Source organism: Trichosurus vulpecula, chromosome 1 (genome assembly GCF_011100635.1).
Source record: "Trichosurus vulpecula isolate mTriVul1 chromosome 1, mTriVul1.pri, whole genome shotgun sequence".
Taxonomy (NCBI): domain Eukaryota; kingdom Metazoa; phylum Chordata; class Mammalia; order Diprotodontia; family Phalangeridae; genus Trichosurus; species Trichosurus vulpecula.
The window spans coordinates 67,781,342-67,806,771 of record NC_050573.1 but is presented as its reverse complement, the minus strand read 5'-3'; the positions used below and the strand labels follow the sequence as shown (position 1 = coordinate 67,806,771).

The 25,430-nt window shown below is 51.1% G+C and overlaps 2 protein-coding genes across 2 annotated transcripts; one reads left to right on the top strand and one right to left on the bottom strand.

Moving 5' to 3' along the window:
* Positions 1-652: 652 nt before the first annotated feature.
* MFSD12 (major facilitator superfamily domain containing 12) lies at positions 653-18,267 on the top strand. The gene is made up of 10 exons (XM_036742528.1): positions 653-1,202; positions 11,330-11,540; positions 12,645-12,783; positions 13,467-13,655; positions 13,920-14,012; positions 14,371-14,463; positions 15,184-15,354; positions 15,463-15,557; positions 15,782-15,912; positions 16,693-18,267. The coding sequence occupies exons 1-10, from the start codon at positions 938-940 to the stop codon at positions 16,770-16,772; spliced, it is 1,467 nt and encodes a 488-aa protein (XP_036598423.1). The 5' UTR covers positions 653-937; the 3' UTR covers positions 16,773-18,267.
* A 701-nt stretch (positions 18,268-18,968) lies between these two features.
* C1H19orf71 (chromosome 1 C19orf71 homolog) lies at positions 18,969-22,738 on the bottom strand. Its single transcript, XM_036737546.1, has 4 exons — positions 22,656-22,738; positions 19,925-20,154; positions 19,452-19,577; positions 18,969-19,144 (listed from the first exon to the last, which is right to left on the bottom strand). Exons 1-4 carry the CDS (start codon positions 22,736-22,738, stop codon positions 18,969-18,971), a joined length of 615 nt encoding a protein of 204 aa, XP_036593441.1.
* Between the last annotated feature and the right edge of the window lie 2,692 nt (positions 22,739-25,430).

Here is a 25,430-nt window from a genome sequence, read left to right as displayed (position 1 = left end):
GGGGAGAGAGCGGAGGGAGGCCGGGGCGCGGTCTGCACCGCTAATGCCCCGGGGCCCTGGAAAAGCCGGGGAGCTTGGAGAGGCACCAGCTAACCGCGCGGTCCCAATAAAGCATCCCAGCGCGAGCCTGGGCGTGGCTGAGTCAGCAGCGGGGTTCCCTCCTCCCTCCGCCGCTTCACAGCCCCGGACGGAGGATGGCATCTCCAGCGGCGGCCCCAGCCCGAGCCAACCCACCGCGACAGCAGCGACGCAGGATTCTGGGACCCAGCTGGGCTGGGGAGGAGCCTGGGGGCGGGGCTAACCTCCTCAGGTCCCGCCCCCTGACCTCCTAGGCGGCCTCCCGGCTCCCGAATCTGGCGCCTATTGGCCAAGGCGCCCGCCAATCGCTGGGAATCCCCTGTACTCCCTAAGCCCCGGGCGGCAGGCACAGTTCAGTCTCGAGGACCCGGGCCCGGGCTGCTACAAGTGGAATCGGCGAGGAAGCTGGCAGCTGGCTCCGAGCTCGCAGACTGGGCTCCTCCGTGCGAGCCAGGGTGGAGGCTGGCTCGGCAGGCAGGGTGTCGGCGGGCTGGGTGTAGCCGAGGAGCTCCCACGCGTGTCCACGAAAGGCAAGGGTCCCACTCCGGACAGCCAGCCCGCCCCCGGGAAGGGGCACAGCTCCTAGCCGGTCCCGCCCTGGAGCGGATGACTGGGGCCGTGTGAGCCGCGAGGCGCATTCGTGGACTGACAGCCCCCGAAGTGACCTGTTTGGAGAGGGGCCGGTCCGGAGAGACCGGTTCGGAGAGTGACCAGTCCAAAGCGAGGCCGGGCGAGAGCGATCAGACCGGGAAAGGGGCGGTCCTACAGAGGGAGGGCGGCCGAGCAGCGGGACTCCGCCCGGACAGCGCCTGGCCCGCCGGCCGGGCCGAGCTTGGTGGCGGGCGGGCGGGCCGAGCCCATGGCGGAGCCGGCGCTGCCGCTGGTGACTCGGCTCAGCTATGCCGTGGGCCACTTCCTGAACGACCTGTGCGCCTCCATGTGGTTCACGTACCTGCTGCTGTACCTGCACTCGGTGCAGGGCTACAGCTCTTGGGGCGCCGGCGTCCTACTGCTGCTGGGCCAGCTGGCCGACGGCGTGTGCACGCCCCTCGTGGGCTACGAGGCTGACCACTCCGGGGGCTGCTGCGGGGGCTACGGGCCCCGAAAGTCCTGGCACCTGGTCGGTAAGGACCCCAGCCCCCTGCTCCGCCCTCATATCCCCCCGGGGGTCCCCTAGTCCTTCCCGATTACCCCTTTTCTAGAGGGGGCGCATGGGTAGGTGCATTCCCCTTCTCCCCCGGACCTCCTCTCACTAGTGGCCCTGCCTGGGGCTTCTCTCCCTCCAGCTTAGCGTGTGCCTCCCCCCTCTCTTTCTGCCGCTTCCCCATCTTCAGTATTTCCAGTTTCCCAAGACTTAAAGCATCTGCAGAAGGGATTCTTGTCGGGAGAGTCCCCGAGTGATAGGATGTGAGGAGGCCAGCCTGAACTTCGCAGGCCAATCAGTGATGCAAGTTTGCTGACACCTGTCTGTCTGTGTTTATGTTTTGGAAGGGGTGACTGGCAGACTGTGTGTATGTGTGTGTGTGTGTGTGTGTGTGTGTGTGTGTGTGTCCAACCCACGAGTCTAGGACAGAGATGACACTCCTAAGCCAGAGAGTTGTGAAAATTACTGTCCCGTTGATCCTTCTGGGAGGTCATCCCAGCTGAAAGAGCATTGGGAGGAGCCACAGGGGCTGTAGTGCCTGCTACCTCCTTCTGTCATTTCTCCCATTTGGGGAAGAGGTATATCTTTCATAGCCTAGCGTCATGAGGGACATTTAGTCATTGACTGCAGTGGTGGAAGAGGAGGAGGAGGAGGAGGGATAGTTAGGTTCTGTTTCAGGAAGCTTGGCAAGAGGCCAGAGTGCTGGAGTTGTGGTGAAGGCAAAAGTTCAAGAAACCAAGAGGAACCTGAGTGTTGTGGGGTTGGTGACGGGTAAGAAGGTGGTAATCCTTCTGGTTGGCTCTCTGCCTTGACTCTGAATGCTGAGGGGTTATCCTGATAAGACCCAGACCTGAGCCTCCACCCATTTGAACTTCTCTCTCCCCACCTCAGATCTGAGGGGCAGCCATATAGGATGTTATTTATTTTCCTCTGTTCTCTCTCCAGCCCTTTCTTGAATCCATGTAATATTCTATAATGTTGAGAATCTTGTACAATTCAGGCTGACATTTTTATGGAATCCAGACACCATTCTAGAATTTGGGTGGTATTCTGATAATTGGGCAGGTTCCTAGAAGTCAGGTGGTGTACCCCCTTGCCCTATAGGGCAAGGACCAAAGGAGTCAGGAAGGGAAGATCCCTGCTGGGGCCTCCTATGGTCTCCCCCATCCAACCCTCTCACTTCTACCTTCTAGTCCTATCTCATGCTGTTTCATCACTGTTGGGAAAGGCTACTTGCTGTCCAAGGGTTAGATTAGTGTCTCTGAAGGCAGGGTGGAGTTAATTCTTCTGTACTGACCAGGTATCTGCCCGATTCTGTAATGCTATAGCAAAACGCTGCTGGTCCTGGAGTCAGGAGACTAGGTTCATAGCCTTATCCTCCAGTTTACTAGCTGGTTGACTTTGAAATGCTCTTCCCCCTCTCCAGAGGGTTGCCATAATCCTTGTAGTTCCTGCCTCTCCCTGGAAGGAGAAATGATCTTCCTTTCCCACCCAGTCAGGGAGTCAAGGACCAGGTCATCAGGAGGAGGTTCAGGTCGCCTCTCTTCCTTTCCTTCCTTCCTCTAAGTTTGTAGGAAAGGCCAGTGATGTCAGCCAACTTCTCCGTTTAGCACCAGTTCATTTCTGAAAAGTCATAGACTGGTTATTTCAAATATTTTCTCCTAAACATCTTTCCATCCCTTTTCTCTCACTTGACTTTCTCCACCTCCCCTGCTGATTATTTTCCCTTTGACAGACAGGAAAACCAAGTATCCAACTTGGGGAGATGCCTTGTTCAAGGTCACATAGCAAATAAGCAGCTGAACATGAAATTGAAGCCCCGTGTTTGGTTTGGGGTGCCATATTTTAGAAGGGCATCAATAAACTGGAGAGTCTTAAGGATGAGGCAGAAAGGCTTTGAATTAGAGCATAGAGTTAAAAGAACTGGCTATATTTAGCCTGGGTGAAAGAAGACCCCAGTATGATAGGGTTCAGGAGTTTGAGGGACCATGAGTAGAAAAGAGCTCAGACCCGTCCTCTTTTGCAGCAGAGGACACCATGGATGGAGCTTTCAGACAAATTCAGGCTTGATGTAAGGAAAGCCTTGCTAACAATTGGAGATGTTCAGAGGAGGGATGAGTTAGCCTCAGGAAGTGATGGCGTGTCCCCTTCCCCAGAGCTCCTTAAGCTAAGGGTTGGATGGCCACTTTTTGCCACCTGAGCTACAGAGGAGATGCTCGTGCAGAACCTCCTTTGAGGTTCCTTGTGCCATTATGAGGTAGACCCAGAAGGCCTTCTGGAAAGGGGGAGGGGGTGACCTAGGAAAGGACGGGTTTGCACAACCTGGGGGCGGGGAGGATTAAGGTTATCTTGGGTCTTGCCCTCAGCATAGCCAGCCCCAAGTGCAAGAAGTGACTAGTGCCCAAGAGCTGGGCAGATCTCCATTTCTGGAGATAAACTTTACAACTGATTTGGTTGATATCTAGAATCTGGGTCAGCTCTTCCTTCCCTTTCATTCTTAGCTCCCATTCACACACACACGCACACACACACACACACACACACACACACTCTCACCCCTTCCCTCCTCAGCTCATCCCATTTCCCTCTTCCTCCCACTCTGGCTGAGTGGGGTGTGCTCTCCATTTGGCCACCTCATTCATTCACTGGCCACCTTTTTCATTCATTCCCCAATCTGATTGACTCATTCATTCAACAAACATTTATGTGCTAAATTCTACGCTAGGTGCTAGAGTCCTGCCTAATTGAGCTGCTGCTGTCTGAGAACTCACAAAAGACCCCAAAGCAAATGTTGTGTAAAATGATGCGTTATGGCTAAGTACATTAAAGAGGGGAAGAACAAGATGCTATTTAAAGTCCAGAAGGAAGAGCTCATTACCAACTGTGGGAGGTCAGGGGAGCTTTAAAAATGGGAAGGAAGACTACAAAAGAAGGCCAAGGAGCTGAGGTGTAATTAGTATGCGTCCATTATATCTGTTCCCAGGATAATGGCATTTAGGACACCCTCATAGTGCTGGAATTACATCTGTAGTGTGGAAACAACTGCATTTTGCACCTAGTTGGCCAGACGAGTTGCAGGAAGCTATACCAAATTTCCTCCCTGGCTGCTACAATCTGGAGGAACTCCTTACAATCCTGCCTCCACTCCTTACAAGCCTGCCTCCACCAGTCAAGTTACTGCTTACTGAGATCTTCTCTTCACCCGCTTCTAACTGAATTGCTGCAAGCAACATAGTGTCTAGCTAAGTCTCTGGGAATGAGGGTGCTCCAGTTCCAAGACCAAGCATTTAGGTTGGCTGGGTAGAGGTGGGGACGGGGATGGGGATGGTGACAGGGATGCCCAGAGTCTGGGCGCAGCACAGAAGGTGTGAAGGGAAGTAATTGGAGAAAGCTGTGGAGAGTAGAGGGTCTTGAATGCCAGGCACAGGAGGCCAACTATTCCAGAAGCAAATGAGAACTGCTGGAAGAAAGACCTTTTAAGATATTATTAACCAGGGACTGGATAAGAATGGGAATAATGATAAAGGCACTCTGTTAAATTTTAGTGAACTTTATTAAATGGGTTGGAGTTTCCTTATCACCCATTTCTCCCTACATTTAAACAACTCCTTAAGGTTTCCAAAACACTATTTACCCTTGTCTCACTGATAACTCAAGGTGGGGAACAAATGTGGTTTGGGGCTGGATGTTGGGGAATTTGAGGGGGTGACAGGATATAGGATTTAGAGCTGGGAGGAGGCTTAGAAATCTAATCCAGCCCTCCTGATTTACCAAAAAAGGTAGGAAAGAGCACAACTAGGCTGGGAACCCAAGTCTGTTGACTCCAAATCCAGCCCTCATTTCCCCTTGTATCACAGTGCTCCAGTAAGAAAGGCCAGGACTAGAGAGAACATTGAGAGCCCCACCAAGGGTGCAAACATGAAAGGTCTGCCATAGACCTGAGGAGTGAGGTCAGGAGGAAGAGCAGGACTGGGGAAAAGATGAGCATGGTTTCAGTTGCATTGAGTTTGAGGTACTGGTGGGGGACATCCAGGTAGCCATGTCCTTGGCCAAGGCCATCACATGGCCACACTCTTCCGTGATTCCTTGGCTTTGAGTACTTGTTGAAACTTGAGGCATTTCCCAGGTAAAGTGACTGCTTCCTCCCCATAACACTCCCATACTCCCTCGCTCTCTCCTCCCTCTTTCCCTTCTCCCTCCTCACCTCTCTCTTTCTCTCTTCTCTTCTCTTTTTTTCTCTCTCCACTCCTTCTTTCCTCCCTCCCTCTCTCCCTCCTTCTCTCTCCTCTGTCTCTCTCATCCTCTCTCTCTCTTGTCTCTCTCTCCTCCCTCTCTCCTTTTTGTCTCTGTCTCTCCTCCCTCTCTCCTCTGTCCTCTTTGTCTCTCCTCTCACTTCTCTATTTGTCTCTGTCTCTCTCGCTTCCTCCTGTTTCTCTCTGTCTCTGCCCCTCTCCCTCCCTCTGTTTCCTCCCTCTCTCCTCTCTCTCTCCTCTTCCCTCTCTCCTTTTTGTCTCTCTTCTCTCTCTCTCTCTCTCCTCTCTGTTTCTGTCTCTCCTTTTTGTCTCTGTGTCTCCCATTTGTCTTTGTCTCCTTTCTGTTTCTCTCTTGCTCTCTCCTCTCTCTTTCCTCTGTTTCTGTCTCCCTCTCCTTCCCTCCCTCTCTCTCTCCTGTCTCTCTCCTCTTCCTCTCTCCTCTCTGTTTTTCTGTCTCCTCCCTCTCTTGTCTCTCTCCTCCTTCCTTTTACCTCTTTGTCTCTGTCTCTCCTTCCTCTCTCTTCTCTGTTTCTGTCTCTTTCCTCCCTCTCTGTCTGTCTCTATCTCTCCTCCCTCTCTCCTCTGTCTCTCCTTCCTTCCCTCTCTCCTCTGTCTATCTGTCTCTCTTTCCCTCTCTTTCTCTCTCCTCTCTGTCTCCCTCCTCCTTCTCTCTGTCTCTATCTCTCTCCTCCCTCTCTCCTCTGTCTGTCTCTCCTTCCTTCCCTCTCTCCTCTCTGTCTCTCTCTTCCCTCTCTCTCTCTTCTTCCTCTCTTCTCTGTCTCTCTTTCCCTTCCTCTCTCTCTCCTCTGTGTCTCTCCTCCCTCCCTCCTCTGTTTCTGTCTGTCTGTCTGTCTCTCTTTCTCTCCCTCTCTCCTCTGTTTCTGTCTGTCTGTCTCTCTTTCCCTCCCTCTCTCTCCTCTTTCCTCTCTCCTCTCTGTCTCCTTCCTCTCTCCTTTCTGTCTCTCTCTCCTTCCCTCCCTCTTTCCTCTCCCTTCTCTCCTCTCTGTTTCTCCCTCTCTTTGTTTCTGTCTCTCCTCTGCCTCTGTCTCTCTCCTCCCTCTATCTCTGTCTCTCCCTATCTCCTCCTCCTCTCTGTCTCTGTTGTGCTCTCTCCCCTCCCTCTCTCCTGTTTCTGTCTGTCTGTCTGTCTTTCTTTCCCTCCCCATCTCTCTCCTCTCTGTCTCCTTCCTCTCTCCTCTGTCTCTCTCTCCTCCCTCTGTCTCTGTCTCCCTCTCCTCTCTGTCTCTCTTGTGCTCTCTCTTCTCCCTCTCTCCTCTGTTTCTGTCTGTCTATCTCTCTTTCCCTCCCTCTCTCTCTCCTCTTCCCTCCCTCCTCTCTGTCTCTGTCTCCTTCCTCTCTCCTTTCTGTCTCCCTCGCCCTCTCCTATCCTGTACCCTTAAGCTGTGTTCAGGAGCCTCACACTGAGCTGTCCTAGTTGTTGTGTGTAGGGGACAAAGAGCAATTCTTCTGCCCCTGAAGGTGCCTTTGCCCAGGGCATGAAATCCAGGTCTGTCCTAGGCCCTGGTGTCTGTCTCCTTGCCCTTACTGAGCCCTTGAAGGGGACATAGCCCTTGTCTTTGAAGCCTTTTCCTGCTAGGGAATACAGATAATCTAAGGACTCCCTATAGGAGGTGATGAAGACTGAGTGTCCCTGGAGGCTGGCTACCTGGGGACCAAGCCCAACTACTTTTTGTTCTGTGGGAAAGCTTCTTGGCCTCACCCCAGCCTCCCAAGGAATCATTAACTCTGGCAGGGGGAGGTAAGGAGGGGAAGCTGGAGAGAATGAGCAGAACTGGCAATTCTACAGGGGTCCATCTGGTCAGAGTTCAAGGGCTGGGACTTCACGAGTTCTGGCACAGAAGGCCCTTGAGGACATGTTAAGGCAGAAAGGGATCATAGAATTCTGCCTACAGCTGGAAGAGCCCTTGGAAGTACAGCCCCTTTGTTTTACAGAAAGAGCCACAGAAGGGAAGTGGCTTGCCCCTAAGGGAGCTGGTCTGAAAATCTTGGGCTCCCTCCATTCCTGGGTCCTTTAACTCCTGAATTCCAGAGAAACCCAAGAGACCCAGTTTTGGTTTCACTTCCCAAATCTGAAGTCACGAGGAGGAAGTAGGGAAGGTCCTTTGGGGATGAGACAATAGATTATGTCACAGACTGGAGCAGCCAGTGGCCTGAGAAGTACCTGGCTAGTCGGAAGCTCTGGCACAGGGCCTATTCCTGAGCAAGCTGGGCAGTCGACTCTCCCTTTAAGGAGGAGGGAAAGGAATCACTTTCCCCAGAGGTTGGGGCTTGAACAAATCATAGAATGTTGGGATTGGAGAGGACCTTAGGAACTCATCTAGGCTAACTTTCCTTCCCCACACAACCGTTTTGTAGATGAGGAAACTGAGACCCAGTGAGGGCAGTGGCCCATAGTCACACAGAGTCACGGACTGATCTGATTTAGAAACCCCAGGAAGCCCTAGCCTGTTGATATTGGTTTGCTTAGGCTTGGTGGTTGAAGGGTGAAAGGGTTTGGGGTTCCCTTATCACCTACCCCCTCATCTTTCCCTCTTTCCCCCTCTCCCCTCCACTTCCTCAGTCTCTTCCTCTCTTTGCTTCTCCCTCCCTCAGGACCAAGTGGGTCCCATGCCAACCAAAGTGAGAGTCAGCTGTGGTGCTGTGGAAAGAATTCTGGGCTAGGAGTAAGAAGACCTGGGCTCTAGTCTTGGTTCTGCCACTGAGTTGGTGTGTGACCTTATCTAAATCTGTGGACTTCATTTCACCTACTGTAAAATAAGGGTGTTAGATTAGATAATCTCTAAGAGCCTTCTCAGCGCTGAGCTACGGATATTCTGTGTTCTAGTGAGCCTCCCAGCTCTGATACACTGTGTCCTAAGGGCCTTCCCGGTTCTGACACTCTGTGTCCTAAGAGCCTTCTCAGCACTGAGCTACGGATATTCTGTGTTCTAGTGAGCCTCCCAGCTCTGATACACTGTGTCCTAAGGGCCTTCCCAGCTCTGACACTCTGTGTCCTAAGGGCCTTCCCAGTTCTGACACTCTGTGTCCTAAGCACCGCACCCACCCCACCCCCCGACATTTTGTGTCCTAAGGGCCCTCCCAGCTCTGACATTCTTTGTCCTAAGAACCCACTCTGCTCTGACATTCTCTGTTCTAAGGTCTTTTTTAAATGACATTCTGTGTCCTAAGGGCCCTCCCTGCTCAGACATCCTGTGCTCTAAGGTTCCTCCCAGCTCTGATAGTCTTTGTTCTAAGGTCTTTCTTATCTCTGTGATCCTGTGCTCTAAGGGCCCTCCAAGCTCTGACACTGGATCACTGAAATCCATCTGTTGGTTTGCTCTGGTTCATTATTCCTGGGGTTGTCATTAGCATTAGCTCCCATTTCTCTCATCATTTCTGCTTCATAAAATCTCTCATCCAAAAACTTCTCCCAGTGGGCTCTGAGGTTGGAGTGGGTCGGAGCTGGGCCCAGGATCTTAACATTAGGCCCTATCAAGCTGGAGTGAAAGAACCTGGACTGGAAAGTCAGGAGACTTATTCCAGTTCAGTTCAGCAAACATGAAGTGTACTGTGTACAAAGGACATGAATCAGAGCCTTTTAAAAGGTGCTTCCATCGCCTTCTGTGGTGGGGTGGGGAATAGTGATGACAGGTACACAAGGGCAGTGGCAAAAGAGGGAGTGATGGGGTGAAAGGAGAGGCCCAGACCAGGTGTTCTGAGAGGCCCCTTTTAGCTGGGGGATCAGAGAAGGCCTCGGAGGGGAGGGAGCCACTGAGCTAAGGCTCAAAGCAAAGATCTTAAAAGTCAAAGATGAGGTGGCAAGATGTTCCAGGCATAGGGGGATGACATGATGCCCAGAAGGAAGGAAACAGGCTTATATTAGGTGCCTACTATGTGCCAGGCACTATTCTTTATTTGATCCTCAGAACAGCAAAGTAGTTATTAGTATTATCCCCACTGAGGTGTCCAGGGTCACACAGCCAGTGTCTGAAGTTAGCTTTGACCTTGGGTCTTCCTGACTTCTGTCCATTGTGGCTCCCAGCTGCCGGGAGGCAAGATAGCAGGTCAGGCTCAAAGAATGGCTCTTCCAGCAGTTTGGACTCAGTCAGATGTGTGAAGGAGAGTCATTTGAAGAACCGTGGGAAATATAAACTGAATCCAGACTGTAGAGGACCTTACACGCCAGACTAAGGAGTTCGTCTTTGGTCTCTCCTGGAGGTAGTAGGGAGCCACTGAAGGTTTTTAAGCAAGAGGGCGGGGATGATGCAGACAGGAGATTATTTTGGCAGTCATATAAAGGAAGGACCAAAGGAACTGGCCGGGAGCTCAGAGGCCATCGGGTCCAACCTCCTTGTTCTACAGGAAGGAAACTGAGGCTCAGAGAGGCTGAGGGACTTGCTCAGGTCAGAGGAAGGATTCAAGCCAGTGTCTTCCGAGTGCAAAGCCAGAGAGTTCTTTCCATTGGGCTGCAAGCCCTCCTTCCTTCAGGAGAGAGGCCAGAGGCCAGCAGGACACCAATTAGGGAGGTCTGGGGGTGATAAGGTCAGGGAACCATAAGTTTTTAGGGGTGCTCAAGACCCCAAAATGTCGATATGCTGGGTCCTGCTCGAATGAATTCAACTCAAGCCTTCTCACAGCCAAAGAAAGACAAAGTTTATTACAGATTCGCCATATTGGGCTGTCTTAAGAAATCCCACCATTTGTGACACTTGTTTTCACAAGCGGGCCAGATTCCATCTGAGGTAGATGGAGTCTGAACCCCTTCATGGAAGCAAGGTGAAACATATACACAAAGATTGTGGGAGGGACCTAGGGTGGTCCTGGGGTGATGGGAGGAGGGGTCTTGAGGAGGGGTCTAAGGAGGAGCTTGATGGGACTAGGATGAGGTCAGACTCCTGGAACCAAGGGAATGGGATTAAGGGTGGGAAGTAGCTGAAGGAGATAAGACAATGTAGGGCTAGGCTAGTTTAAGGGTAACAGATTTGGGCATCAACACTGATAGGATGAAGGGTGGGAAATAGCCAGACAATGGGGGGTTAGGCTAGGTAAAGAGTAACCTAGCCTAGAGATTTGGGCCTAGCAATAATGAAAGGCTTATGGGGTCAGGCAAAAGCCTCATCTAGTGGGAAGATTCAAGGGGGCTCCCACAGTCTAAACCCCATCAGGGGGAAAGGTGAAGAAAGCCTGAATGAACCAAGCTGTGGTCTCCATGTGAATGGAGAGAAGGGGGCTGCTAGGAAAGGTGGCCCATAGGTCTTGGTGGTGCTGGCTCCAGGGTGGAGAGAAGGGCGAAGAGTAATCCCTGATTCTCAGTGGAAATAGGGGAATTGGACTGAGAGGGGTAGATTTGGGAGAGGAGGAAGAATCCAGTTCAGGACCTATTGAGTTTGCCATGTCTGGAGATGTCCAGCATGGTTATGAGGGGCTTTGGCCCTAGAATTCAGGGGTAAAAGAAGAGGAAAACCTGGCTTTCACCTTGTCAACTCTACCAGTCCCATTAGTTTAATTCCCTTCTATCAGAACCAGTCACCTACTAGAGGCCGGCTCCAGCCTTGCCCTGGGTCCATTTTTCCCTCTGGGGGTGGGGGAAGAGGGAGTCATTTCTTTCTTTCTGTTTTTTTTTTTGGAGGGGGGAAGGCAGGACATTCGGGGTTAAGTAACTTGCCCAAGGTCACCCAGCTAGTAAGTGTGTCAAGTGTCTGAGGCTGGATTTGAACTCAGGTCCTCCTGACTCCATGGCCGGTGCTCTACTCACTGCGCCACCTAGCTGCCCCCTGAGGGAGTCTTTTCTAAGGTCCCTCCATCTCACACGGTCTAATTTGCGGTCGTGCTGCCTTCTCTTTCCCCCCTATAGGCACCATTTGCGTCCTGCTCTCTTTCCCTTTCATCTTTAATCCCTGCCTGGGGTGCACAGCCTCCACAGCAGAGTGGGCCGCCCTCATCTACTATGCACCTTTCATTGTGATCTTCCAGTTTGGCTGGGCAGCCACCCAGATCTCCCACCTGTCCCTAATCCCCGAGCTGGTCACCAATGACCACGAGAAGGTAGAACTCACCGCCTTCAGGTAATTCTGGGCACTTGAGGGAACCAGATGGGTTAGGGGTAGCGCCAGACTCTCTGGAGCCTTCCCCTCACTCCTTCACCCCATGTGAGGAGGGGCACATTCCAGCACGGTGTAAGGTGTCTAGCAATACAGAAATGCAGAAGACTCTCTCTCTGCTCTTCTGCATCTCAAGTCCCTCTAGGAAAACTAGACCAAAACAAACCCCAAGCTAGAGAATGTTAAAAATCCATGGCATCACTAGAAGAAAGCCAACATCTAGTTCTGGCTCAGCCTCTGTCTCTTTGGGGACCTGTTTCTTGAGCTTTAAAATGAAAGTTCTGTTCCATGAAAGGTTCTCAGTTAACAAGCATTTATTAAATGCCTACTGTGTGCTAGCACTGTGCTCAGTGCAAAAGTATGGTTCCTGTTCTCAGGGATATCATGGACCCTTTTGGCAATCAAACACAGAAAATACATAAAATTGCAAAGGAAACCAATTATATTGAAATAAAGATATCAAAATAACAAAAAAAAGTTCAAAGCCCCCAGGTTAAGAGCCCTCTGATGACTGGGTGATTGATCTCTAGCTCCCTCCTTTCTGGCCATAATGAGCATCGTAGTCCTAGGCGCTTTCTCCCTCTGACATTCTAGGAGCATAAGCTTTCAGGGTTGACTCCAGCCCACAGCCCACTCACTTCCTTTCCCCAAATCTACCCAGTTGTGGGGTGTTACTCTGGAGTTCCATCTGAAGCCCTCTGTTAGTAGAGGGTTAGGTTTCCCCTCACCAACTGCCTGTCCCCAGGGGCAATGTTGGGCAATGGTCAGTATTACATAACCCTGGGTATGCTGCAGGGCCCCCAGATAAAGGAACGAGCTGGGCCCTGGGGGATGGTAGCTGCCTCCTCTTTCTCAGTTTTCACCCTTAATTACAGGGGACTATTAAGACCTGGGCCTGGCTGGGCCTTGGGGGTTTAGGGGGAAGGGAAAAGATAGCCAGATAGATGTGTCAGTCTCACTTAGGCCTCAGTGTTTGGGAAATGAGTGAAAGGGCCTTGCCCAGGAGCATGCCTCCCACCCCAACCCTTGCTGATGCCTGCCTCTTTTCCTCCCACCCCATCATTCCAGGTACGCCTTCACCGTAGTAGCCAACATTGCGGTGTATGGGGCTGCCTGGCTGCTTCTCCATTTCCAGGGGTCCCACTCGGAGGTGCCTGATTCAGGCACCAGTGACCAGCTAGGCCTACAGGATGTGCCAGTGTTCAGGGTAAGCAGAGGTCCTGCAGGGACTGGGGGAAGGATTGAGGAAGTGGGTGTGAGGAGGTATAAGGGAGAAGAAGCACAGGGCTGGGGGAGATTTGGAGGAAGACTGAGAAGGGAGGCAGGGAATTACAGGGAGTTTTAATTTGTGGAACAAACTCTAGGAATCAGAAAGGACAAAGGCAATTAGAGGTGGAGAGGAGATGAGGCTGGGAGAGGGCTGGAGAGCTAACTCCAGGAGCAGCCTGGCCTGAGCTGCTGGACAGGGATTCAGAGGGTCAGCCCAGGGGCTGCAGGTGGGTGCCACCTGCTGAGCAAGCAGAAAATTCTCCCAGGGACAGACAGGTTTGGAAGGTCTGGTGACTACATCTGGGCCCTCCACCAGCTGGAGCTAGGTAAGAAAAGGACGGGGAGGTCTGCAGAAGTGGGAGGCAGGCCGAAGGCATTCGTGCCCAAGGGCTGGGAAGTTCAGGAGCCTCCACTGTGTCCATTGCTGGCCCAGGCTTCGCTGAGGAATAGGAGGGGAGCAGGGCAGGGCAAGGAGAAAGGGCAGCTCTAGGTATGTATGCCCTTGATGAGCTCTGAACCAGGATGGGAAGGGAGGGGCGGGGCTGGAGAGGAATAATCCAATGCCTTCCCAGAAGAGCAGGAGACCAAGGCAACATTAACCCTCCTCTTCTGGTCCCCCAGAACCTTTCCCTGATAGTTGTCTGTGTGGGTGCCGTCTTCTCCCTGCTCTTCCACCTGGGCACCAAAGAGCATCCTCGGAGGCTGCGGCATGGGCCTGAGGAGCCCAGTGAGCACAGCCCCCTGCTCCCGCCCACCTCCCAGCCCATGCTCCTCTGGAAACACTGGCTTCGGGAGCCCTCCTTTTACCAGGTATGAGGGGCCCGGGCCTTCCCACATACCACAAAACTACCAGGGAGCCCTCCCCTCCTTGCTCCCTTGCCACCTTTCCCATGGGGCATGCCTTCAGCTGAGTCCTGGACATCAGGGACCTCTTGGAAACCTACCCAGGGTCACCCCCCACCCCACTAGACCTCACTTCCAAAGCCTGCTCTGCCTTCCACTGACTCCCTCTGTGTTGCCACCACACACACATCTAGTGTCCATTCCGCTGACCCTCGTCTATCCGTTCCTAAGGTGGGCATGCTGTATATGAGCACACGGCTCATTGTGAACCTGTCACAGACGTACATGGCTATGTATCTGACCTACTCCCTTAACCTGCCCAAGGTGAGGCCCAGAAGAGGCTGGCCATCAGACTCCAGAATGGGAAAGAGTCTTAGAGAAAGGTGGAATGTCAGGGCTGCAGAGGTGACCTTAGAACAGGGAACAGCTGTTCTGTGGCTGTGAAGAGTCTCACAGAGTCAGTGTCCTCACTTTACAGGTGAGGACACTGAGGCCCAGGAGTGGGGGGAGGGGGGAGGAAGAAAGTAATGTTTCCAGGGTCACAGGCTGACGAGACTTAGAGCTGTCTAGGAGACTGGGGTATGGAGGTGGGGAGTGGGGGCTTGGCGGGGTGGGCAGTGGTGAGCAAATGGGACTGCAGGAGAACCCTGTAACCTGCCATACCCATTAATCCCCCCAACAGAAGTTCATTGCGACCATCCCCCTTGTGATGTATGTCAGCGGCTTCTTCTCCTCTTTCTTCATGAAGCCAGTGAACAAGTGCATTGGTCGAAATGTGAGTGAGATGTTGAGTCCAACCAAGAGATGGTAGTAGCAGGAGAGTCTTTAAACCTTACAGTGTTAGAGGTGGGTCCTCCCTTAGACACACTAGGCAGCCGAGGCCCAGAGAAGGTAAGGGAATCATTCCAGGTTCACGTGGGGAGCAGCTGTCAGAATTAGAAATGCCTGAGGTCCGAGAATCCCAGCCTCATCTAATCCCCCCACACTTGACCCATAACCCCAGCTAAGAAGGACGTTCCTGAGCAGTGGTCGGCTAGCCTCTCCCTGAGGATCTCCCAGGAAAGGGAAACCTGCCTCCTCATGAAGCAGCCTGCTTCACTTTGGGCCAGCTCTCATCCTCCTTAGCAAGTTTTTTCTGGCTTCCAGCCTCAGTTGGTCTTATTGCAGCTTTCTACCCACTGCTCCTAATTGTGCCCTCTGGGGCCAAGTAGAACAAATGTCATCTCCAGAGCTCTTCTGGCTGCACCCGTTGCCTCTGTCATCTTGGAAAGAAAGGGGTCCTGGGAGAAGTGGTTAATTTTTGGGGGAGCTACAGAAAAGAAGGGATGGCCTGTAGATGACAGCCCTTACCACCATGTGGTGGTGCGGATGTGTATACACACACTTACTATATACATCTATAGACATACATTTTATAAAGATATATTTTATAATATGCAAACGTGTATCTTAGCATGTGTGTATGTTTGTCACATTTTTTCTTGTTCTCCACCAGCTGACATACTTTGCAGGACTCTTGGTCATCCTGGCCTTTGCCTCCTGGGTGGCGCTGGCCAACACGCTAGGTGTAGCCGTGTATGGAGCGGCGGTACTCCTGGGTGTTGGCTCGGCCACCATCCTCGTTATGTCCCTGTCCATGACAGCCGACCTCATTGGCAGCCACACAGTAAGGCCTGGGCTGGGCTGGGAAGAGCTTACGGGAGCCGCCTCTGCCTATCTGCCCAGCAGCATCTAGTACAAGGGGATGTGCTGACGGACCTCTTATCCCTTCCAGAACAGCGGAGCCTTTGTGTACGGGGCCATGAGCTTCACAGACAAGGTAGCCAATGGGCTAGCTGTGATGGCCATCCAGAGTCTATACCCCTGCTTGTGAGTCTGAGGAGGCAGTCTCGTTGTCTGGGGAGGGGACATTTTTGGGCCTGGGGGTGGTGGTGTACCCGAGTGGAGAAGGGGTACTGTGTCAAGTTGTAGCATGGGTGGCTATATGATGGTGATGGTCCCTCTGGGTTTGGGGCCCCCCGGTCTGTCTCAGCTCTTTGTCTGGGGCAGGCAGGTTGGTGGACGGGGAGACTCACAGGCTGGCATCTCTCTAGCTCAGACCTGTGCTGTGCAGCCTGCGTGGGCTTCTACCATTGGGTGATGGTGGCCGTGACCGGAGGTGTGGGCGTGGCTGCTGCCCTCTGTCTCTGTAGCATCTTTCTCTGGCCCATCCAAGTTCGATTCTGTGAGTTGCTCCTAGCCCCTCCCACTCCTCAGCCCATGTCTTCTCCCCTGGATCAAAGGCAGGGTCATTTTGCCCCAGATAGGGTAAGGGGGTACGGGGTAGGGAATGGAGGTGGAGGGAGGTCTTTCCCTTCTGCTGAGTTAGCTGTCTCCCTTCCTCTCCCCCCTTCTCTCTCAGGAGATGATGGTTAGCCTTAAATCAGGCTAGCAGGGGGTAGGGGACAGGGCCCTATGCACAGGCTCCATGGGAGAACAGAGCTGGGTATGCCCTCAAAAGCCCATAAAATATATGCAGATCTATGTAAATTTGAACCTGAAACCTGGTCTACAAGCCTCAAAATAGAGCTTTTCCCTATACCCTTTGCCTGTTCTCTGCCTCCCCCATCCCAGCCCAGTTCTCTTCCCCAGGGGCCTCCTTGGAGGATGAGGATCCTGATGTGGATCCCATTAGTGGGTCAAAGGGAGGCCGTGTTAAACCCTATCCTTGTGGCCCTTTTCCATGCCCCTCTACTGGGGTGCTTAGGAGCTAGGTTGGGGGAGGGGGGAGGGGGGGATTCCTTTGCAAAGGGATTTCCCCTGCACCCTGGCATTCCTGAGGGGTGGGGCTTGTCGGCTGAGGATTGAGGGAAGGCTGGCTCCCAGTCTCTCCAGTCTCTGGGATCTCCAGGACCTTCCCTGGTGAACTTGTAGGGTGATTAGGTAAGGGATTAGGGTTTCAGAGGGGGAGGGTAAGTGGCCCTGAGTTCTGAGCCCCTTTTGCTGTCTCTCCTCTGACCCCTAGATGATACAGCTGTGGCTGGCCCAGATGAAGTTGCTGCTAGACCAAACTCTGGAGCCTCCCAGGACATTACAGTCAACTGAACACTCAGGATAGATCAGATGTCTGTGCAAATGGACCCTCCTCCTCCCCCTTCCCTGGATCCTAGGACTCAGATACAAGTGTCTCCTGCAATGGACCATCCCCAGCTGGTCTGGGAATCCTAGTCTGTCTCTCTGGCCCATATCTCTGACCAGGGATCTCTGGGCTGGTAGCTGTTTACAAAGAATGTTGGACTAATGAATAAAAGTCCCACTGTGACTGTGGGAATTCTACACTTGGATCCGGTGTGCACACACTGAAGGGTGACCAGGAGAGGGTGATGGAAATTCTAGCCTCCTGGACCCCAGTATCTTCTTCTCTCATCTCATCCTTACCTCTGAGCTTCTGGGGATTATTGGCTTCAGGATGGAGGGGACCCAGAAGGGAAGGAGGAGCAAAGTCTCCTGTCCTTTGCCCCCTTCCACTTCTGGAGCATAGCTGTGTTAGGGTGGGTGACATTGTGGGTACTGAGGAGATCTCCATCCCCCACTGAAGACTTGGGTAGGTCAGAGGTCAACTGAATCACTCTGACCTTAGAAAATCACTTCTTTCTGGGCCTCATTTTTCCTATCTGCAAAATGGGCACGATTTTTTTGCCTTTCACAAGGGATCTTTGTGTGTCCTATGCATATGCTATGTTTGCCATGCTGTGATTAATACCTGGGATCTGGCTTTTAGGCCCTCCTGAATGCCTCCAGTCTTGGGGAACTCACTACCTCCCTGTAAGCTTTTCTCCCCTCCCCCTCCTGGCCTCCCCTTCCTTTCCTCCCCTTCCCTCCCTCCCCCCACCACTGTTCCTGTGCCGTCTGGTGCCAAATAAACCAAGTTTTATCCCTCTATTCCATGACACCACCTAACAATTTTAAGAAAGCTTTCCTATCCACCTCAGTGTGGGCTCAACACTCCCAGTTTCTTTAACACTGTACGGTATGGTTTTCTTCACTCTCCCCACCCCAGCCACTCTTCCCTGTCCACAATCCAGTCCTGCTTGTCAGCTTTCCTCCTAGATCCGGCCTCCAGACAGAGCATGGGCCTCCCACCACAGCTGTGTGGTCTGACCAGGGGAGAGCACAGAGGAGATTCGAGCTCTCTCCCCTCCCCAGACATTAGGGCTTTTCTTCAGCATAACACAAGATGGCTTTGGGCTGGACCCACACCGAGATCTTTTAACCAAGAAACATTGTGTAGTCACATCTGCCTCATCCTATACTTGGGCAGTGGATCATTTGAACCCAAGCATCAGACTTCACTTTCATTGCTAATGAGTTTTGTTCTGTTAGATTTAGCTCCTTCCCTTGGCCTGTGGGAAAGTGACCCATGACCATGACCTGCGTGCACACAGATGTCCAGGTGTGTGTATTTGGGTGGCATATGTATTTACATGTGTAGATCAAAGTTCTTTGGGTTTTTTTAACCATTTTTATATCATGGATCCCTTTGACAGTCTGGCAAAGTTACAGACCTCTTGTCTAAATAAAGTTTGTTTCCTATATTTAATGAAGGAAATGCTAGATTTCAGTTAGATACGTTAAATTGCAGATGCATTTTTTTCCCTGCCCAAGTTCAGGTCTTGACATCTGTCTCAGGTTGAGCCCCTAATGTAGGTGTATGTCTGTGGCAAATGAGATTAGCTAAAGCACTTAGTTTCTTCATCCTGTGTGGATTTAGATGTCCAGGTAACGGTATGTATACATAAAGGCTATCTACAGCCTGGAGTGAGTGAAAAGAATGCTAGGCCAGCCACATCTCACCTGATACCGGCCATGTGAGCAGCCCCCGTGCATCCTGGTGTCCTTACTGTCCACTACAACCTCATTCCTAGTTTTCCCTCCCTGCCCAACCCCTGTATAACCTGTGCCTCAAGAGTCTCCATCTGCAAAATGGAGGTAATGCCTTACTACCTACCTCACGGGGTTATAAGGCTCAAACGTGATACAGAATGCACTTTGTCGGCAGTTATGAGTTAGGCGTGTGCTTGACCATTTGGGATTGTATAGCTAAAGGGTTCCAAATGGAGCTGTGAGTCTGCCCCTCAGGCTGTTCCACCTTTCCCCTTAGTCCCATCCCACCAGCTGGATAGACAGTGCCCTAGAAGGACCAGCCCTAGAGAGAATGGGGGGAAGGGTGAGTGGGAGGGCTGGCGCCAACTCCTCCCCAAGGCTATAGGAGAAGGGGTCATCCACAGTGTTATACCTTTATTAGTGTTTGGGTCTGTGAACAGGTGGGGGCCGTTGGTTGGTGGATGGGCAGTAGGGCTCTAGGTTCCATAGTCGGAAGTTCTGGGTGGTATAACGTGGCCGATTGGGCACAGACAGAAAGGGGACATAGTTGGAGCCTTTGCCAGCTGGAGTCCCAAAGCGATTCCGGTTAACAACTGGGGAAAGGTGGGAGTGGGGAGGGCCAATGTCACTTAAGGTCTGGGCAACTTCCCTCTTTTTGAGAGGGGCCTTGGAGACACAGGTTCACCTGAGCCTGGACCAGGACAGGGTTTGGCCTTACCAGATGGGGAGGTAGGGCAAAGACTGGCAATGACCTTCTCCCATCTACCTAGCCCCTGTCTTTTCCCTCTAGTCAACCCTCCCACCTTTGACCCTCCAAACCCAGATGCAACCTTGCCCCCTGCTGTCCCCTACATCCTGTCCATCCCCACATCCTCCCACCCCTGCTTAGCTCCTACTCACCAAACTCCTTGCCCGGGATGAGCTTGTCCTGCCATAGAAGGTTCCCCCAGCGGGTACTGGGCTCCATGTACTGGGCAGGGACTATAGGATCATACCAGTAGCTTTCTCGAAGATGCTGGGTATAGGCTATCGGGGAGGAAGATGTCAGGTTCTGAGTGAGGCCCCTTCCTTCCCCAGTCTTTTTCCCTTTCTTGTCCCAAGGATGAGCCTCCCACTTTGCCCTCTGTCCCCAGGGAGAAAATGAGGGTGGTTCCTTCCACTATGGACCCAGGCATAGACTCCCCTTGCAGACACAGCATTAGGGGTAATGGAAAGAACTCTGGAGAATTAAGAGACTTGGATACTAGTCTCAACTCTGTCGCTAACTTCATGATGTGGTCTTGGGTGAGTCTCACTCATTCTTTGTAAAGTAGCTAGATGCCTACCCAGCCCAGCTCAGAATGTCCAAGTGGAGAGAGGGCCCCAGGCCTTACCAGGGGCGAAGGTCCGCTCCCGCAGGTTGTAGGATTGTTGCCATCGGCTGTAGGCTGGGCGGCTGATAGGATCAGTTAGATGGTACCAGACATTTGGGTTGTAGTTATCGGTCAAGCCTGTGTGCCACCACTGTCCTATGGCATCGTGTCCCATGGGAGTGAATTTCCATCGGACACTCTGCTTGATGATGGGTACCCATTTAGGGCCCGGAAGACTGAGGTACTCATCGCTATCAGGAAGAAGAGAAGAGCCATTAGGGCTGGGCTGGGCTGGGAGTGCTGGGAGCCCTCAGCTTCCTCCAGGGGTATGTTGAGGCCTCAGGGGGCCTCAGCCAGAGGAGGTGAAGTCTACGAACTCCTCAGAATAATGCTGTTGAATGCATAAAATACAAACAAAACAAATTATATTGAAAGATAATTTAAAAAAAATGTAAGTTCATGCACTCCAGGTTAAGAATTCCTGCTTTTGGGGTGGGGGAGCAGGGAATGGGGAGAGAAGAGGGACATTGAGTTTGCAAATTTTTTCCAAAGTCAGGTTAGCTATGAAGGGATGGGAAGGCTATGAAGAAATCTGGGGCAGGGATCCCTGTGGATTCGTTAGGGGATTGGGGAGGAGGAGACATGGGCTTTGAATGTTTATATGACCACATCAGGTATTTTGAAGGCAACTCTAAGAAACTCATCGGGCCAGGAGAGAGGAAGACAGACAAAGAGAACTCAGTCTAGTTGGGGGTGACATTGCAGCAGCTGGTGACTGCTAGGACCATGTGAGCACCCATTGGGTGATGGTGGTCCTGACTTCTGCTCCCAGCTTTCTTCCTGAATCCCTGTGTAGCCTTGACCAAACCCCGCTCACTGCCTTGTCCTGCACCTTCATTTCTTCATCTTGGATAAACCTTAAAGTGGTACATAATTGTTACCTAGATAAAGAGAATGATTCTTGAATTCCCTATTCCACAGGGTAGCTATTGTGAGGATCACATACAAGGCTTCATAATAAAAAAGAACTATAAAGGTAACCACAGTAATGACAATCCCCAATAATGATGATCAGAAACCCTCTGCAGGGGGTTATTCCTTTGGGCGTTGTAAAACAGTCAACTTTTATTAAATGCATACTATGTGCCGGACCCTGGGTTAAGCACTGGGGATACAAAGAAGAGCAAAAATAATTCCTGCCCTCAAGGAACTTGGAGTCTAATGGAGTTAGATAATGTCCAATGCAAATAACTAAACAAACCTCGAAGACTCTGTAGATAATGTTGAGCCTGGAGTCAGAGGACCTGAGTTCAAATCCAGCCACAAACATTTATTAGCTATGCGACCATGGGCAAATCACTTAACCCTTATTTGCCTCAGTTTCCCCAACTGTAAAAATGAGGATACCAAAAGAAGCTACTTCTCAGGACTGTTCTGATGACCAGATAAGATATTCCTAAATTGATCAACACTACGTAGGTGCTATATAAAGTGCTTGTTAACACACTCTAGGCGCTATATAAATGCTTATTCCCTTTTTATTGTTGAATCCTTTCAGTCCTGTCCAATTCTTCGTGACCCCATTTGGGGTTTTCTCGGCAGAGATGCTGGAGTGATTTGCCATTTCCTTTTCTGGCTCATAGACAGATGAGGAAACTAAGGCAAACGGGGTTAAGTGACTTGTCCAGGGTCACACAGCTAGTAAGCATCTGAGGCTGGATTTGAACTCAAGAAGGTGATTCTTCCTGACTCTAGACCTGGAACTTTCCCTTCCCCATATGTGCATAGCAAGGAGGCTAGAGGAGTTGGATCTGGTTTGGGGCTTTAATGGGAGGTAAATCTATGGAGATTGCAAAGGAAGGAAGAGCCTGAAGGTGAGAAACTGAGGGTTTGGTCACTATTTGTTATAGGAAACTAGAAATAAAAAATGTGAATGAGACTACATCTAGTTGTCTTCTCCATTAGAATATAAGCTCCCTGAGGGCCTGGACAGTGCTTTTGCTTTTTCAAAGCTTTGTGTCACCAGTGATTGTTTAGAGATAGATTCTGAGGAGATAAAAAGTGATCTAAGAAGTGAAAGTACTAGCTTTGGCAAAGAAGAGGGGAACCATAAACCAGGGCTGTGCAGAAGGTGAGATTTGAGCTGAGCCTTGACAGGAGCCGGAGAAGTGGGGCCGTGATGAGGAAGAGCCAGAGGAGCATGGGGCTAGCCTGATGGCCAGTGCAGAGGCCAGAGAGGAGGGAGAGGACTCCAAGAGGAGCTAACTGCAAGGAGGCCAGAGGAGTTGAATCTGGTTTGGGGCTTAAATGGGAAGTAAATCTATGGAGACTGCAAAGGAAGGAAGAGCCTGAAGGTGAGAAACTGAAAGCTTGATAACTATTTGTTATAGGAAACTAGAAATAAAAAGTGTGAATGGGACTTTTTGACCTGTAAGGGCCCTTTTCAGTTCTAATAGTCTCTGTCCTCTGACCCAAGGTCCCTCCCTGCTGATACAGTTTTCTATGTTCTAAGGTACATTTGTAGTTCTGGTAGATTATGTTCTAAGGTCTTTTCCTTGCTCTAATCTTCAGTGTTCTAAGGTCCCTTTTGGCATCAGCTGTTTGGGGGGTTGGAATCAAGTAGCTCCCCATTTCCCAATCTAAACCCATTCCAGCTCCATGAGACCTCTGATGTCTTCAGCCCTGAGGTGGACCCAGATGGTAGGGGGAAGCAGGTGGGGGGCGGTGCCCATCCTCCATCCTAGAGACTCACCTATAGAGAGGTGTGGGGAAATCAGTTTCCAGAGTCCCCTTAGGGACATAGGGCCGATCGTGCTCCCACTTAGGACCCCCCATGGTAGCTTGTCTGGTTAGAACTGCTGCCAATGTCTTCTTTGTAGAGAGGAGAGGTCTATTGTTGCTAACAACAAAGAAAAGACAAGCGGCAAGGCCCTAGCAACAAATGAAGGTGGGGGCTAGGAGGGCTGGGGGCGGGGCTGGGGTGGGAGCCCTGGGTGCTCCCCTGCTTGGCTTGTAGGTTCTGCCTACAGGCAGAGGAATCTGGTCACACATGGGGGAGTCTGTGTCTGACGGGAGGAATTGGAAGAGCTCTAATTTCAATCTGACCCTGAGTCAGTTTCTTGGGGGACAATCTCTGCAGAGGTAAACTAATCCCATAGGCCTTTTATTGATTGGTTCCATATAAAATAGATACAGAATAGATAGAAGGTAATCTCAAAGGAGAAAGGCCTAGCCCGGGACCAGGGGATGGGACTAGGAAATACTTCCTGCAGAAGGTAGGAGCTGAGCTCAATCTTAAAGGCCAGAGGAGCCAGGAGGTAGAGAGGAGGAAGGGACAGCATTCTAGGCATCGGGGAACAGACAGAGCAAAAGCAGGGAGAGGGGAAACTGGAGTGTGGTGGCATAAGAATTACTTTGGCCTTAGGGCTTTTGTCTTTCTCTGCTTTTACAAAGTGTTTTGTTGATTCCCACTCTCCCCCCAGTAAAACCCTTCATCATACTGATAAAGCAATTTAGTTAAGGACAAATCGACCTAGTGGAATGCCTGACAAAGAATGCCTCTTCCGGACATACCCGACCGCCTCTCACACAGGAGGCAGGAACAGAATCAGAGTGAACCCCACCATCCATTCTCTGACATCACAACTGGGCATCTCAGCAGTCAGAGTTCTAGTGTCCTTTGTTGGTATTCTCTTTTACCCAACTGCTTTAGCTGTTCTCAAACTACTCAAGGCACAGAATCCCCTGACCTTTCTGGTCCCTGAGGCTGGTTGGGCCTTAGTTTTAGCTATCAGCTGGGTGCAATTACTAATTGACGTTTCCCTTCTCCTGCTGCCGACACCGTAAGTAGATAGCCGGGTTTGGCATCTGCTCCCTCTTCCCCCTTTCTATCCTTACCCCCACCCTAGACAACCCAGCCCATAAAAGTGCTTTTCCTGAGCTCATTCAGTAAATATTTAAGCACTGTGTGCCTTTGAACACCATGATCTTCGTGGGGATACAAAGGCTACTATGAAATTGCCACTTCCCTCATTCTACTGGAGAGATAGAACGTGCACATATGTAAGTAAGTTCAAAATACATAAATATGAGGGTTTTTTTTCCTTAGGGGGAGGAGGCATTTGCAGCTAAGGGGATCAGGGAAAATTACACATAGAAGGCATTTCATTGACAGAACTTTGACAGAAACTAAGGATTCTTAAGAGGGCTGCTAGTGGCACAGTGAATAGAGTACCGGACCTGGAATCAGGAAGAACCAAGTTCCAATGCAGCCTCAGACACTTACTAGCTGTGTGACCCTGGGCAAGTCACTTAACCCTGTTTGCCTCAGTTTCTTCATCTCTAAATGAGCTGGAGAAGGAAATGGCAAACCACCCTAGTATCTTTGCCAAGTAAACCCCCAATTGGGTCATGAAGAGACACAGCTGAAAAAACTGAACAACAACAGAGAGAGAGGTAATTGAGTGATACCTTCCAGAACACAGGGGGCTTGTTTTCCTTTGGCCCCTCCAACACTTGCCAGTCTGATAGGTGTGCAGTTATTTTAGTAATATGCATTTCTCTTAATTAGTAGTGATTTTCATGCGCTGAGGATTATTCAGATATGGGGTTGACTTGATGTCCCTGAGATCCCTTCCAACTCGGAGATTGTGTAGGGTGTTCCTGTGTTCTGGAAGCCATCCATGACCCATTCACCTTTCTCTCTAAGAATCTCTTTGTTGTTTTTGTTGTTCAGTCATTTCATTTGTGTCTGACTTTTCGTGACCCGATTTGGGATTTTCTTGGCAAAGACACTGGAGTGAGTGCTTTGCCATTTCTTTCTCCAGCTCACTTTACAAATGAGGAAACTGAGGCAAATGGGGTTAAATGACTCACCCAGAGTCATACAACTAGTAAGCATCTGAGGCCGAATTTGAACTCGGTTCTTCCTGACTCCAGGTCTGGTCCTTGGGGTATAGAGGATATTCAGGGAGGAGTGAGGGTTTACCAAGCTCTTTTCAGGGCTGCTCATCCACCTTTGGTGTCCACCTTCACCCAGTTCTCACCTGTGGCTCCAATAAGCTGTAGCATGTGCAGCAGTGGCCACACCCTAGTAAACTATCTCAGCAGATGGCTAAACCAGGTTGAGGGTAACCAACAGGTCTCAAACCTCCAATCTGTTGCTAAATCCTGGTGATTTTTACCTCTGTGCCATCTCCCCTATATGCTTCTTTCTCTCCTCTGACTTTGCCACCACCCTGGTGCAGACCCTTATCACCTCACGCCTGGACTAGGCAATAGATTACTGATGGCTCTCTGGGCCACAAGTCTCTCTCCACTGCAGTCCATCCTCTACTCAACTGTCAAAGCCATCTATCTAAAGCAGTCTGGCCATGTCATTGTTTAATCAATAAACACTAGTGGCTTCCTGTCATCTCCAGGATCAAATATAAAATCCTCTGGCACTCAAAGACTTTCATGACCTGGGTCTTCTTACCTTGCCAATCTTATTAAACCTTACACAACGTCCTTGTCCCCAGGACTCTGC